The sequence below is a fragment of the Martes martes genome (genome assembly GCF_963455335.1).
Source record: "Martes martes genome assembly, chromosome: 1".
Taxonomy (NCBI): domain Eukaryota; kingdom Metazoa; phylum Chordata; class Mammalia; order Carnivora; family Mustelidae; genus Martes; species Martes martes.
The window spans coordinates 80,054,241-80,067,724 of NC_137888.1; the positions used below are offsets into that span (position 1 = coordinate 80,054,241).

At 37.4% G+C, this 13,484-nt stretch overlaps 1 protein-coding gene across 2 annotated transcripts in view; it reads left to right on the top strand.

Moving 5' to 3' along the window:
- The window catches only part of GMPS (guanine monophosphate synthase), a 68,788-nt gene extending 58,510 nt beyond the window's left edge, over positions 1 to 10,278 (top strand). For both annotated transcript variants that reach the window (XM_080815357.1, XM_080815358.1), the window contains 4 exons: positions 1,739 to 1,854; positions 5,396 to 5,526; positions 6,464 to 6,636; positions 8,263 to 10,278. In XM_080815357.1, the coding sequence (XP_080671483.1) occupies positions 1,739 to 1,854; positions 5,396 to 5,526; positions 6,464 to 6,636; positions 8,263 to 8,364 (522 nt within the window). In that variant the 3' untranslated portion in view covers positions 8,365 to 10,278. The remainder of the gene's footprint in view (positions 1 to 1,738; positions 1,855 to 5,395; positions 5,527 to 6,463; positions 6,637 to 8,262) is intronic.
- The last annotated feature ends 3,206 nt before the right edge of the window (positions 10,279 to 13,484 follow it).

Below are 13,484 nucleotides of genomic sequence, written 5' to 3' on the forward strand. Positions count from 1 at the left end.
TTCATGAGTCTTTTGGCCATCTGTAGGTCTTTGAAAAAATATCTATTGAGATCCTCTGTCCATTTTTTAATTCAATTGTTTGGGTTTTTTGGTGTTGTGTGAGTTCTTTACATATTTTAGATATTACCCCTTATTGGATACATCATTTTGCAGATATCTTCTTTCACTAGGTTGTCTTTGGTTTTGTTGATGGTTTCCTTCACTGTGCAAAAACTTTATTTTGATGTAGTTCCAATAGTTTAATTTTGCTTTTGTTTCCCTTGCCTCAGAAATATCTAGAAAAATGTTTACTATGGCGAATATCAGAGAAATTACTGTCTGTATTCTCTTCTAGGGATTTTGTGGTTTCAGGTCTCACATTTAGATCTTTAATCCATTTTGAGTTTATTTTTGTATATGGTGTTAGAAAGTTGTCCACTTTTATTCTTCTACATGTAGCTGTCCAGCTTCCCTAGTACCATTTATTGAAAAGACTGTTTTTTTTCCCCATTGCATATTCTTGCCTCCTTAGTCATAGATTAATTAATCATATAAGTATGGGTTTATTTCTGGCTTCTCTGTTCTTTTCCACTGATGTATGTGCCTGTTTTTGTGCCAGCATCATACTGTTTTGATTACTGTGGTTTTGCAGTTTATCTTGAATTCCGGAATTGTAATACCATAGCTTTGTTCTTCTTTCTCAAGGTTGTTTTGGCTATCCAGGATCTTTTGTGGGTCCATACAGATTTTAGTATTATTTGTTCTAGTTCTGTGAAAAATGCTGGTGGTATTTTGGTAAGGATTGCATTGAATGTGTAGATTGCTTTGGGTAGTATGGACATTTTAACAGTAGTAATTCCTCTAATCCATGAGCATGGAGTATCTTTCCATTTGTGTCCTCTTCAATTTCTTTCATCGGTGTTCTGTAGTTCTCAGAGTTACAGTTCTTTCACTTCTTGGTTAAGTTTATCCTTAGGTGTGATTCTTTCTGGTGTAGCTGTAAATGGTATTATTTTCTTAATTTCTCTTTCTGCTTTTTCATTTTAAGTGTATAGAAATGCTGTTGATTTCTGGGCATTAATTTTATATCCTGGAACTTTACTGCATTCATTTATTACTGCTACTAGTTTTTTGGTGGAGTCCTTAGGATTTCCTATGTGTAACATCATGTTGTCTTCAAATAGTGACAGCTTAACTTCTTCTTTACCACTATTGATATCTCTTATTTTTTTTTTTCTTCTCCGATTGCTGTAGTCAGGGCTTCCAGTACAACATGGAATAAAAGTGGCAGGGGTGAACATCATTGTCTTGTTCCTGCTCTCAGAGGAAAAGCTGTCAGTTTTCACTATTGAGCATGATGTTAGCTGTGGTTTTTTCATATATAACCTTTATTATGTTGAGGTAGAACATGGGCAGATCTTATCTGCCCAATTAAGTGTGCTGGCTATATACATTTGGGCAGATACTTAGAATGAAATCCCAGTGTGCCTCTGGCATGTTTGAATAAAGTTTTAAAATTACCATGACACTTTCTTTGTATTTGAACTGATTTAGGTAGAATTTAATATGGGATTTTAATTTAGGGTTTATATCATTAGAGAACTATTCATATATACTTATTTAAACATGTCTTTGTTTAAAATAAAAAAAAAACAACCAAAAAAATTGTCAGTGGTGTAACCATGCATGAAATATTTTCCAATCCATCTTTTGGCTTTAGAAAACCATTAAAAATTATTGACTGTATTTTTATTTTCAGGGTGACTGTCGTTCCTACAGTTACGTTTGTGGAATCTCCAGTAAAGACGAGCCAGACTGGGAATCTCTTATTTTCCTGGCTAGACTTATACCTCGCATGTGTCACAACATTAACAGGTGCGTTCTGCAGGGCAAAAGGTGAGGTGAAACAGAAGGGTGTATTTTTTAAGATGTTCCCACTACTGAGAGACCAGAAGACTCAAAGTATAGATAGAGGTATGCACATAAGTAACAATTGAGCAGATACTTAATAATACCTTATGTTCTGTTCCTTTATCACCAGTCATCTGCTTAATAAAAAACTTTTTGCTTTTGTTTAAACAAAAAATAGGAAGGATTTTTTAAAAATTAGGTTTTAAAAGTGTCTTTAATATTTAATACTTATCTTCCAAATTAGGTGCTTATGCTAGCTATTGGTTTTATGGTAATATGTTTTCTTCCACTGGAAGGAATATGTATGGGTGATAGAATTACCAATAGAGACTTGGTTAATTTAATAATAACCCCAGGGGAAATCAAAGAAAAGAAAAAGGCATATGCCTCTACTACATGTAGAATTTATTTTGAATTTATCTTTTCTGATCCAGTTTTTCTTTCACTTGCATGGTAATTTCTAAAGTTGGATGTATCTATAGCTGATTTATAATCTATGTGTAATGCTCCATTGCACTGTCCCATATAGAATTCAAAAAATCTCACACCAGATCGCTGATTAGATGTTCTCCTTTCACCATTGTCTACTTTTTTATTTTCCTCATGAATATTAAGCAATTAACCGAAAATAGTTACTTGAGGTTTCAGTTTACTCAAGTTTGCTACAGAAATTAGGAACCTACCTATTTGTGTTCACCCAGCAGGGTGTGTATAGTTTGTCCTTTGAGACAAGGAGTCAGAGGGAAGTCAGTTTTTTACTGGTAGTAACATGCCCACTGAAAGGCTTATTACTGTGATGAATCTAAGGCCTACAGAAGTACCATCAATACACTGAGAAGAGTGAATTATTGATAAATAATGGTAAATTTCTAATTGCCTATTTTTGAATGGAGTTCATTGCCTTGGTTAAGATAATGGTTTATTATCCATCTTCTAGAGAATGTGTGATATCTAAATAAACTTTTTAGGTCATACAGAACATTCCCTTTCCCTCAGTTTGACTCAACTGCTTCTGTTTTTCATTTCACAACCTTTTTACATTTTCATCTCTCTATTTGTCTTTTGCCACAGGTCCTTCACCCTTGTTTAAACTTCCTCTGTCCTTTTATATGCTGGTTTTTCTGCCTGTTTTCTTTTCCCCACATTTGTTCCTCCCTACTTTCCCAAATATCCATCCCCCCTGCAAAAAAATAAAGTCTAACAACCAACAAACAAAAAAATAAATTTACGAACCTAGCAAGCCTTAAGAGTCTTTAGATTTCTTTGCCAGGGTCTGTTTTGGGAATTGGAATTTAAATGATTAAAAACATTTTTTTCTATTTTTGCCAAATTTTGTTCTAATTTGTATTGTGGAATCTTTGTGGAGAGAAGGTCTGCTGCAGTTTTATTGTCCTGTACAATGTGAAAGACGACTTATTCCTGTGCATTCTATGAACACTCTTTTTTGTAAGAAATAAGACAGAAAGAGCAAGTTCGTGGCATTCTTTTTCCAAGTTGCTTTTTCCTTGAAGGATCATTTATGAACTCCAGGGATTGTATTGTTTAGTAGAAGTATAGCATTTGATACATGGGACAAAAACTTGCTATGTAGTATGTTTGGGAGGAGGCAATGAATTAGTTGGTGGTAGTGTGGTTTTTATCTGATACTGTTTTCTTTATGATTTTATTCCAAGTACATATTAAGAAAAAAGAAAAAGAAATAAACTTCACTATGGAACTTGCCAAGAGACATGTATTTTCTTTGGTTAAGACAGAAAGGACTAGAGAAAGGGGACGATTGTATGCTGGCTGGAGTCCAAGTCGGGAGAGCTAGGATGCATTCATATCTATATCCTGACTGCCCCTTGTTTTCTGGGGGAAGGTTGTGGAACAGATCCTCCCTACCAGCGGTAGGATTCCTCTTGAGTTGTAATTATCTGATCATAATTTCCTCAAGTTGTGTTCTTTTAAACGTTACTTTTATTAACACCTGCAGTATATCTTCCTACCTTTCAAACAGATGTTAGTTAAAGAAGTAGTGAGTTACTCCTTTTGGGAGCAAATAGTGGGATACCAAGTTCTGTTTTGGTAACATTTTAAATAATGGGGAAAAGAGAATCTTTCTTTGAGATCAGTGTTTCACAAAGCGAAAAAAAAAATTAGTCAAATTGGGAAATGCATTGTAGCCTTATCTTGGAGGTTTCTAGTGCATATAGTTTCTGAAGTTCTGGCATAAAACAACCTACTTATTTGTTCAACTCAGTGTTTCCCCAGGCTTATGTGTGTTTATTTCTTAGGGGTACTATATCAAATTGTCACACACCAGGAGGCTTAAGACAAATTTATTTTCCCACGGTTCTAGAGGCTGGAAGTCTGAAGTCATGGTGTTAGCAGGGCCATGCTCTCTATGGCATAAAGCTCTGGGGAAGGATCCTTCCTTCACTCTTACTAGTTTCTCGCATTTACTGGCAGTCTTTGGCTTGTGGCAATGTAACTCCAGTCTCTGTTGCCACCTTCACATGGCCCTCCCTATTTTGTCTGTTTCCAAATTTCTCTTCTTAGAAGGACACCTTCAAAGATTTATGCCTGCCCTGATCCATTATGACCTTATCTTAACTTGACTACATCTGCAAAGACCCTATTTTTACCTATAGATTCCAGATGGACATTAAGTTTGGGGGATACACATCAGTCCAGGACATCATATGAAAAGAGGATTGTGATAATCCCCTATATCTTTGTATATTCTGAGATACAATTATTCCGAAGAATACACTTTCAGGAAGGTACATAGAACATAGAACATAGAGCCTTCTATAATCTTATATCCCGGGGCAGGGTGGCTTAGTCAGTTCAGTGTCTGACTATTGATTTCGGTCCAGGTCATTATCTCAGGGTTGTGAGATCGAGCTCTATGTTGGACTTTTTGCTGGGTGTGGAGCCTGTTTAAGATTCTCTCCCTCTGCAACCCCCCCACCAAGTGCGCATGCTCTCTTTGAAAAAAAAGTATATCATTTTTTTTTCTTTTTTAATTTGAGAGAGAGACAGAGTATGAGTGGGGGGTGGAGTAGAGGGACAAGCATACTCCCCACTGAGCATGGAGCCTGATGCAGGACTCGATGCCAGGACCCTGAGATCATAAGCTGAGCCAAAGTCAGATGCCAGAGCCACTCAGGTACCCCTGTATATATAATCTTATATCCTATCCTACCCATGTGGTGATTTGAAGTGGGTGAGAGAGGAGCCGCAGAATTAACGGAAATGATACATTTTTTTAAAAGATTATCTATTTATTTATTTGACAGACAGAGATCACAAGTAGGCAGAGAGGCAGGCAGAGAGAGAGAGGAGGAGCCGAGACCCCGATGTGGGGTTTGATCCCAGGACCCTGGGATCATGACCTGAGCCAAAGGCAGAGGTTTTAACCCACTGAGCCACCCAGGTGCCCCAAGAATGATATTCTATGTTCCTTGCTTTTTCTACTAAAATGTCATTTCTCTATAATTTTTACCTCTTCCCCTTCTAGAGTTGTCTATATATTTGGCCCACCAGTTAAAGAACCTCCTACAGACGTTACTCCCACTTTCTTGACAACAGGTGTGCTCAGTACTTTACGCCAAGCTGACTTTGAGGCCCATACTATTCTCCGGGAGTCTGGTAAGTTGTTCATTTTGTTTATTACTACATGCTCTAACTAGAATTTGGAAATGTGGCATTATGATTTCTGGTTAGGAGGATACGAGTTTGAATTTTGGATGCTTTTATTTTTATTATTCATTTGTGTGGATTGGTCTGTGATGTTACCTGCCGTATAAAAATTTTCACCTTTATGGTCATTTGTGGATATGTACATATAAGCAAAAAATTTGAGTCACCTGACTCCCATTGTTCCCAGCTGAGGTTATATATATATTCTCTTTGTTCACTCGTACTATAAACAAGTGTCCTTTTTGTAGTCTATTTAGTACCATATTTTTTTGCAATTCTGTGCTTTTTGTTTCTGATTTTACTGTTTGAAATGTCCCCCAGGCATAGTGCTGAGGTGCTGTCTAGTTTTCTCGGCATAGGAGGGCTGTCATGTGCCTTATAGAGAAAATATGTGGTTTAGATAAGCTTTATTCATGTATGAATTGTAGTGCTGTTGGCTATGAGTTCAATGTTAGTGAATCCAGGATAAATAATAGGGTGTCTTTAAACAGAAATAAACATAAAACAAGGTTACATATTGATTGGTTGATGAAAATGTGACCAGAGGCTTGGCAGGAATCTCTATATTTCTCGTAGGGACAGTGGTTTACATTTTGCTAATTCAGTGTTTGCAGTATAGGCCATAACTTCCTTGAGTAACAAGAATGGACTTACATATATATCTCATTACTGTAACCACTGCAATTATCAAATTCTGCTGTTTATATTGGTGGTTAAGTTTACTTACAGATATGACAGTAGTTGAAAACATGCATGATGACAGTCTTAACTGGTATGTTTATGTATGTGATTTTAGATATTATCTGGGAGGATTTAATGGAACTGGGTTAGAGTGCTTTTTCCATGGTGTGGTCATTGATTCTACACGTTTACTTCCTTTTTCTAGGGTATGCTGGGAAGATTAGCCAGATGCCAGTGATTTTGACACCATTGCATTTTGATCGGGACCCACTTCAGAAGCAGCCTTCATGCCAGAGATCTGTGGTTATTCGAACCTTTATTACTAGTGATTTCATGACTGGTATACCTGCAACACCTGGCAATGAAATCCCTGTGGAGGTAACTTATATATTTTTCTTATGTACATTTTATAATATGGTGATGGAATAGGCTGTGATAGAATTGTTATTTCTGGGGTTGGTTTTCTGTTTATAAGATAGGCTTTTTCATTTTATTTTTCAAAGATTCATTAGAGAGCATATGTGTGTGTGGTGGGGGGAGGGCCACAGGGAGAGGGAGAGGAGCAGGCTCTCCACTGAGCATAGAGCCTGAAAGGGGTGTGTCGGGGGTGGGGCGGTACTTAAGGCAGGGCTCTATCCCACGACCCTGGGATCCTGGCCTGAACCGGAATCAAGAGTAGGACACTCAACTGACTGAGCCACCAGGCTCCCGTAGGCTTTTATTATTTTTTTTAATCTCCACATAATTATTATTTTTTAAAATCTCCACAAATAAATAAAGCACTGGGTGTTATACTCAACTAGTGAGTCATTGAATATTATATTAAAAATTAATGAGGTACTTTAACTTGGCTAATTGAATTAAAATTAAAAAAATAATTATAGTAGTTTTCTAGAAAAGACCTTTAATTTATTATACTCCTCTAAATGTCTGATTACTGTGTGGAGTAACCACTTCTAATCTACATTTCTATCTAATCTTGCCAACCTCTACTTTATAAATAGTATTTTCCAAGTAAAGGAGAAAACCCTGGTAGTGAAGAAGAGTTTATTAGAAATATGGATGAGACTTGATACCATGATGGCTAGACATCCATGAATTGCTTAATGCTCTGCTTGCTACCAACTTTTTTTTTTAAAGATTTTTTTTTTTTAAATTTGACAGCAGAGAAAGAGCAAGCTTGAGCAGGGGGGAGAGGCAGAGGGAGAGGGAGAAACAGAAGCAGACTTTTTACTGAGCAGGTAGCCCAATATAGGGCTCCATCCCAGGACTGGGATCATGATGTGAGCGGAAGGCAGATGCTTAACTGACTTAGTCACCCAGGTGCTCCAACTGCCAGCTGTTTTGATCACCATCTCCATCTCCTGTTCTCTGTCCCCTGGAGTGTTCCAGAGAGCTATTTGCATAGTAGCAAATGAATATCAAAGTGAGACTTTATTAGGTGGACCTCTGCTCTGTTCTCTAATGCAAGGCTCTGGTTATAGCTACATAGCTAGGTTGAGGAGTGGGGCTTACTTAGAGTTTGTTTCCCCTTAAGCCCAAATTTGTCCATTCAAGTGACTGGGCCTTCTCTTCTTTGACACTTGGTAGTGGTTGTTATTAAAGTGCATTATGTGCCCCTGTGCTGTCCTCAGACTTGTATGTTTCAGGCACAGAATATATGCGAAGCACTGGCTTTTAATACATAGTATCAGGTGTTTGGATGTCACAGCAATTTCAAATTGCTGTAAATGTTTCTAAACACATGTTATGGACTAGTAATAAACATAATTTGCATACTGGCAACTGTTTGCAGACTACACTTTGAGTAGTACTGAGTTAATTCACTTAAATCTATAGAAGGAAGTTAGGTTCACTACATGTTATTAATCAGAGACCATACCATATACATAGAAGACGATAATAAAAATAGTTCACATTTTAATTGTAAATGCAAGCTTTCTAGGTCTGTTGGACATGCTCTGGATCCCGGCTCTTCTATTTATGATCTTTCTTTTATAACAGGTGGTGTTAAAGATGGTCACTGAGATTAAGAAGATTCCTGGTATTTCTCGAATTATGTATGACTTAACATCAAAGCCCCCAGGAACTACCGAGTGGGAGTAATAAACTTCTTGTTCTATTAAAGTATTGTGTTCAGTTTAAATTGATTAGAAACCATTCCCAATATTGACATGCGGTACTGTGAAAGGAGTTACTGAGCGGCTGCATCACATCTGAGTTCTCTACAGCAAAAATCTACGGCTTAAGAGCTGAGTTGGGGATAACTAAAAGGAACTGAAGCACTTGTACGGGTATAATCAAAGCACCATTGCCTACACTCAGATCGGCACTGTTTTGCCTTTGCCTCACTTGTTCTTTATGGATAAATTCACTGTTGCTATTAATGTCTCTGTCAATGAAGATGTATGAAGGTGGGTGACTTTGGGGGTAGTAATAGGCTTCTGTCCCCTTGCCAGTTTTCAAGAGCTGTTAGAAAACACCCATTATTTAATAGTGTGAGTTAGTATGTATGTCTTTCAGAGAATCTGAATTTGCTTATAAGTAACCTTACTCCTCTGAAGATAGGGGTGAGGGATGGACATAGGAGATAAGGTGTAGGTGGGCTGTTTCAGCCCCTTTTGCAGGACACTGGGGCTATCAAATGTAAGCTCCCCAAGATGGAAAACACTGGGAATTTGTTGAAGTACTTTAGAATTTTGTAATATCACAGCTGTGGGAGAAAGAAACTATGATTGGTCTTAGTTTAAAATGTTTTCAAGTCCTGTCCCACATAGATGCTGTAGTGTTCACTGTCAACCTGTTCACTCATGAGGAGCTTTATCCCCCCCACCACCCATGGTGCCAGTTCCTGTGGCCTTGAGACAAAGTTTCTGTTCTCTTCCCCAGAAGAGGCTGTCTCTGGTGTAGCATAAAGTCAGTGTTTTGATCTCGTTTGTGCAGAGGGCCAGCTCTGAGACCGCAGAAACCATTACACATGCCCGCAGCTTAGACTATCTAGTAAAGAGTTGTAAAATGAACTCTTAGATGTAATCTGTAAGTGGGTTTATTACCCACTGCTCAGAAGACTGTCACCAGTCTCGGTCCATGCAAGATATCGCCACACCTTATAATCTTTTATCATTTGTAAGATTCAAGAACTTGTCTAGGACTCTTTGCCATTGCCACTGGTGTCTACCAGATCCTTTGTTGTATTCATATAAGCACTATAAAAATAGTACTAGACTTAAATTCTACAACCATTTTTCAGTATTTTAGTTGTTGCTATTTAAGAACATTAATGAGTTTTTCTTCCTTTTTTAAAAAAATTGAGGTGTGATTGACCTATAGCAGATTAATTTCTGGTGTCATGCCAAACCCATCTCAGGTTGCTGCCTTTTATTTTCAAGATCCTTTGTATTGATCAGGTACAAAATTTTGTTTGGGATTCAGTATTAGGTAAACAGTAAAATTATGTGTGCCAGAAGTCTACTTTTTATTTTGGTGGCCTAGAGGACATAAACACTGTATTTCCAGACCAGCAAGGGAAGAACTTCTGTCTTAATGGATATCTGTACCTGAAACAAAGGAGTATTTGACTTATACAGAACTTGAAGGGTTCATTTTCTGTCCTGATGATGAGATACTCATACTGGCCTTTTGGAAAGAAGATATGTAAGTGATCTGGCTGTAATAGATTTGGAGTCATGTTATTTTAGAGCTGGAATAGATAACCTCTAAAAGGCTTACAAATACTTACATTTATGTGAAAAATTTCCTCTTCTAGCAGAAGTTTCTTGCAATTTTGTGTTCGAGCAAATAGGAAACTAGAAAGAATATATAGTAAGAATGTTTTCTTTCCAGTGTATGTTCTATGGAACACTGCTCCACTGAGCTGATCCTTGTCAAAAGGGTAAGATGGTCATTGAAGTTGGGCAAGTGCTGTTTGCTTGTCCTTCTGTCTTGGAAAGTCATGGTGTACATTATATTCAAACTGAGAAATTTTGATGTGAAAAACAGTTGTTAAACTTTCTTAACCTGATGTTTTCCTGATCTTTGTGTGCTAAACTCTTTTTATAATCCTTAATACTGGGAAAAAATGGTCTCTCCAGAACATATCCTGATATGATGTAGTAAAAAAAGTTAATTTTTTTGACTTTGTAAATTCCCTGAAATTTGGAACCCCCTCTTCCTTTGCAAAAGTACTTTTTGCTTTGTGTTGTACAGTATTACTGTGTATCTTCACAGTATGTCATCCAAGCAGCTGAGGGAAGATTATAGTTCATTTTACATTTAGGAAACAAGCTCAGCTTAGTAATGGTTACCTAATGGAATTCAGAATGAAATATGATCCTTGGGAGATTATGACTGTGTTCGCATCAAATTAAACATGTTTTGTTTCTTCATATTGATTAGGAGTAGGTAGGGCAGATCAAAGCATCATTTATTCCCCAAATTGGCAGACACAAAGGGATTTTCAAGGACCCAGTTTCACCTTAATGATGCCACCTATAATCATCAGCTGTTTTGGAAATAACATAGCCTGGCATAATTTCTGAAGGTAGGTCTTTAGATGTACCTGGGAGATGGGTTACACTGTTTTCCCGTCTTTTGCTGCCCCTTTATCCTGAGGTAGCTGCCTGGTGTACCCAAACAAGCATCATTAAAGTTTTTTTCCTCACTGTTTGGGCTTATCTACTGATAGCCTATTTTACTGTATAATTGAATCAAGTCCCTCAAGAATGAGGGCATTCAGATTAGGTAGGCGGGGCTGCCCATCCTCAGTGCTTTTGTTCTGCCGTTAAACAGCTGTGGGAACTGTTAAGTGATTTCTGTTTCCTTATCTGTAAGAGGAGACAGTTGGATTAAATTTACATCAAATCCAGCCATAATTTTTTCTTAAATAACAAGGAAAAGCATAGCAGGAGACAGAATGGAGAAATTGAGGGTTTTATGTTTAAAGATCTTTCAACATCAGATACAACCTTACCCTGTCAAAGGTAAACATCAGAATACATTCTAATGTCAAATATTAATTACTTTGTTTTTTTGAAGACGTAATATAGATTTGCAAAATTGGACTACTTGAGAATCTCCTGTTGTGACCATGACACTAGGACAATATCCATTAATAGAATGCAAAGTCTCCCACTATCAGTTATCTGTAGCTAATTGTTGGCAGAGCTGGAGCTAGAATCTAGGCTTTTCTGTTTCTCTCTGTTGAAGAGGTAGTGCTCTAAGGCCTTTCGAGGTGAGGCTTAACAGGAGGCTCTCCTTAATAATTGACCCATCAGGGATAAATTATTTCCAAAGTGTAAATCATCTCCTTACTTAAAATAAGAGAGTAGTAGTTTCTGTCATGCCCAATATTGTACCCCTGGTTTTTTGTTTTGTTTTGTTTGTTTCTTATTATTCCTCTCCACTACTCTCCATACCCACCTCCTCTCTCCTACTGTTCCCTGAATTTCATTGGAATGTGGTAAGGACACACCTTTGCTATTACCTCAGTGGGTATTCCTTTCATTGGCCCAAATTCAGAAAGTAATAGAAAACTGAATATAAGCTGATGTCTCTACCCTTGGAAAGGGCCCCTGCCTTGTTCCTACTGAAGTAGGTTAGCCATGCAGGTGATACAGGGAACAGGGCATCCGTTTTTTTGTTTTTGTTTTTTACCACTTCAGGACTTTGACAACAATAATGGTGGTATCCTTGGCTCTTATATTCCTGACCATTTCATTTAATGACTGGTAAAGAGATTTGGAATCCTCTTTCCCCTTCAAAGAGTGCCAAAATGCCAACTCTCAAACTTAGTTTTCTATGTTGAAGAGACCCAGGTAGTCGACCCAACTCTGATCTTTTGTCAGTGGTTCTCAACCCTGGATGCCTGTTATTACTACCTGAGGAATTAAGTCTGTATAATGTCTAGACCCCACAGTTAAATCAATTAAATTAGAATCTTGACAGGGCCCAATTATTGATAGTTTTAAATCTGCCCACTCCAAAAAAATGTTACTGAGGAATATACCTGGCCTATCTAGTTATGGCTTAAAATCCTAGGTCTTTAAGAGAAATATAAGAGAAGGCCACAAATAATGTTTTGCTGAAGATGTCCTAGCTAAATTACTTCAGACCTAGGGGCCAGACTGGAATTGATTCTTTGTTTACTATATTGTAGGTCAGATACTCCAAGGGCCTGTTTGGTAATATTTAGGGCAGCTGACATAAGTGTTGCTCCTGTTGAGGTCTGTGCAACAACTACGTGGGTATCTTTCAACCTCTTCTTACTCTTTTTGCTTTTTGTCACAGGAGAGAAACTTACGCCTATGCCATACGTAGCCACCTCTCTGAGTTTGACTCTAGCTAGATCATGAAACAGACTGAGCTCTTACTGAGAAAGCCTTCTGGAGCTGTGTCATTTGGATATAATTTGTTAGCTAGAGAGTACCTACCTGTAACCCAAGTTGCCTGAATGACAACTTTTTGAATAGCCCCATTTTAAGTGACTGACCCATTAGAGTCTTTGATCACTGGTGGATCCCATGGCATCTTTTGATCTTGGTAAGGGCTCCTTGAATGGCAAAACTGAGAGACTTTGGGGAGAGTTTGGCTATTTCTTGGGTATTCTAAGTTCAGTAGCTCTGACACCTTCTAAGTTGTCCAGGAAGCCTGAACCTTAAGTAATGCAAGTGGAGTAGGGCCTTTGGAGAATACAGATATTTAAGGTAAGTCTTTGAACCTACTGTGACATTGTTAAAACCTTATGGTATTAAATGAAGAAGTGAATGTAATGTCCTTTCAAACAGATTTTTTTATAAAGAAGTATTTTGTTAATTGGAATAAGTAGTATAGTTGTGAAATCACTATGTAATTGTTTATTGTATACTGATACAACTTGTATTTGTGGTAATGTTGGCAAAAAATAGCTATGCCAAATTAATGTGAAATGACTTTAATCCCTTTTGTTTCCAGTATACTTCATAAAGGAAAAAATGACTTTCATAACTTGTCTTTAAGCCTCAGTGTTTATGAGAAAGTCAGTGAAGGAAGAACAGACATGATCAGGGAAGGGAAATAAGAAATTGGATATACTGTCAGGTGTTTCTGGATAATAAGTTTAATCTACTTCTCTTATATATAAGGAAAGGTATCAGAGTTTTGCGCAGAGTGTAACAGTGGACATGGTGGAAATAAAATACTGGGTATTTTAAGTGCATAGCTAAAAGGGTGTGTGTATGTGTTTCCAGAAT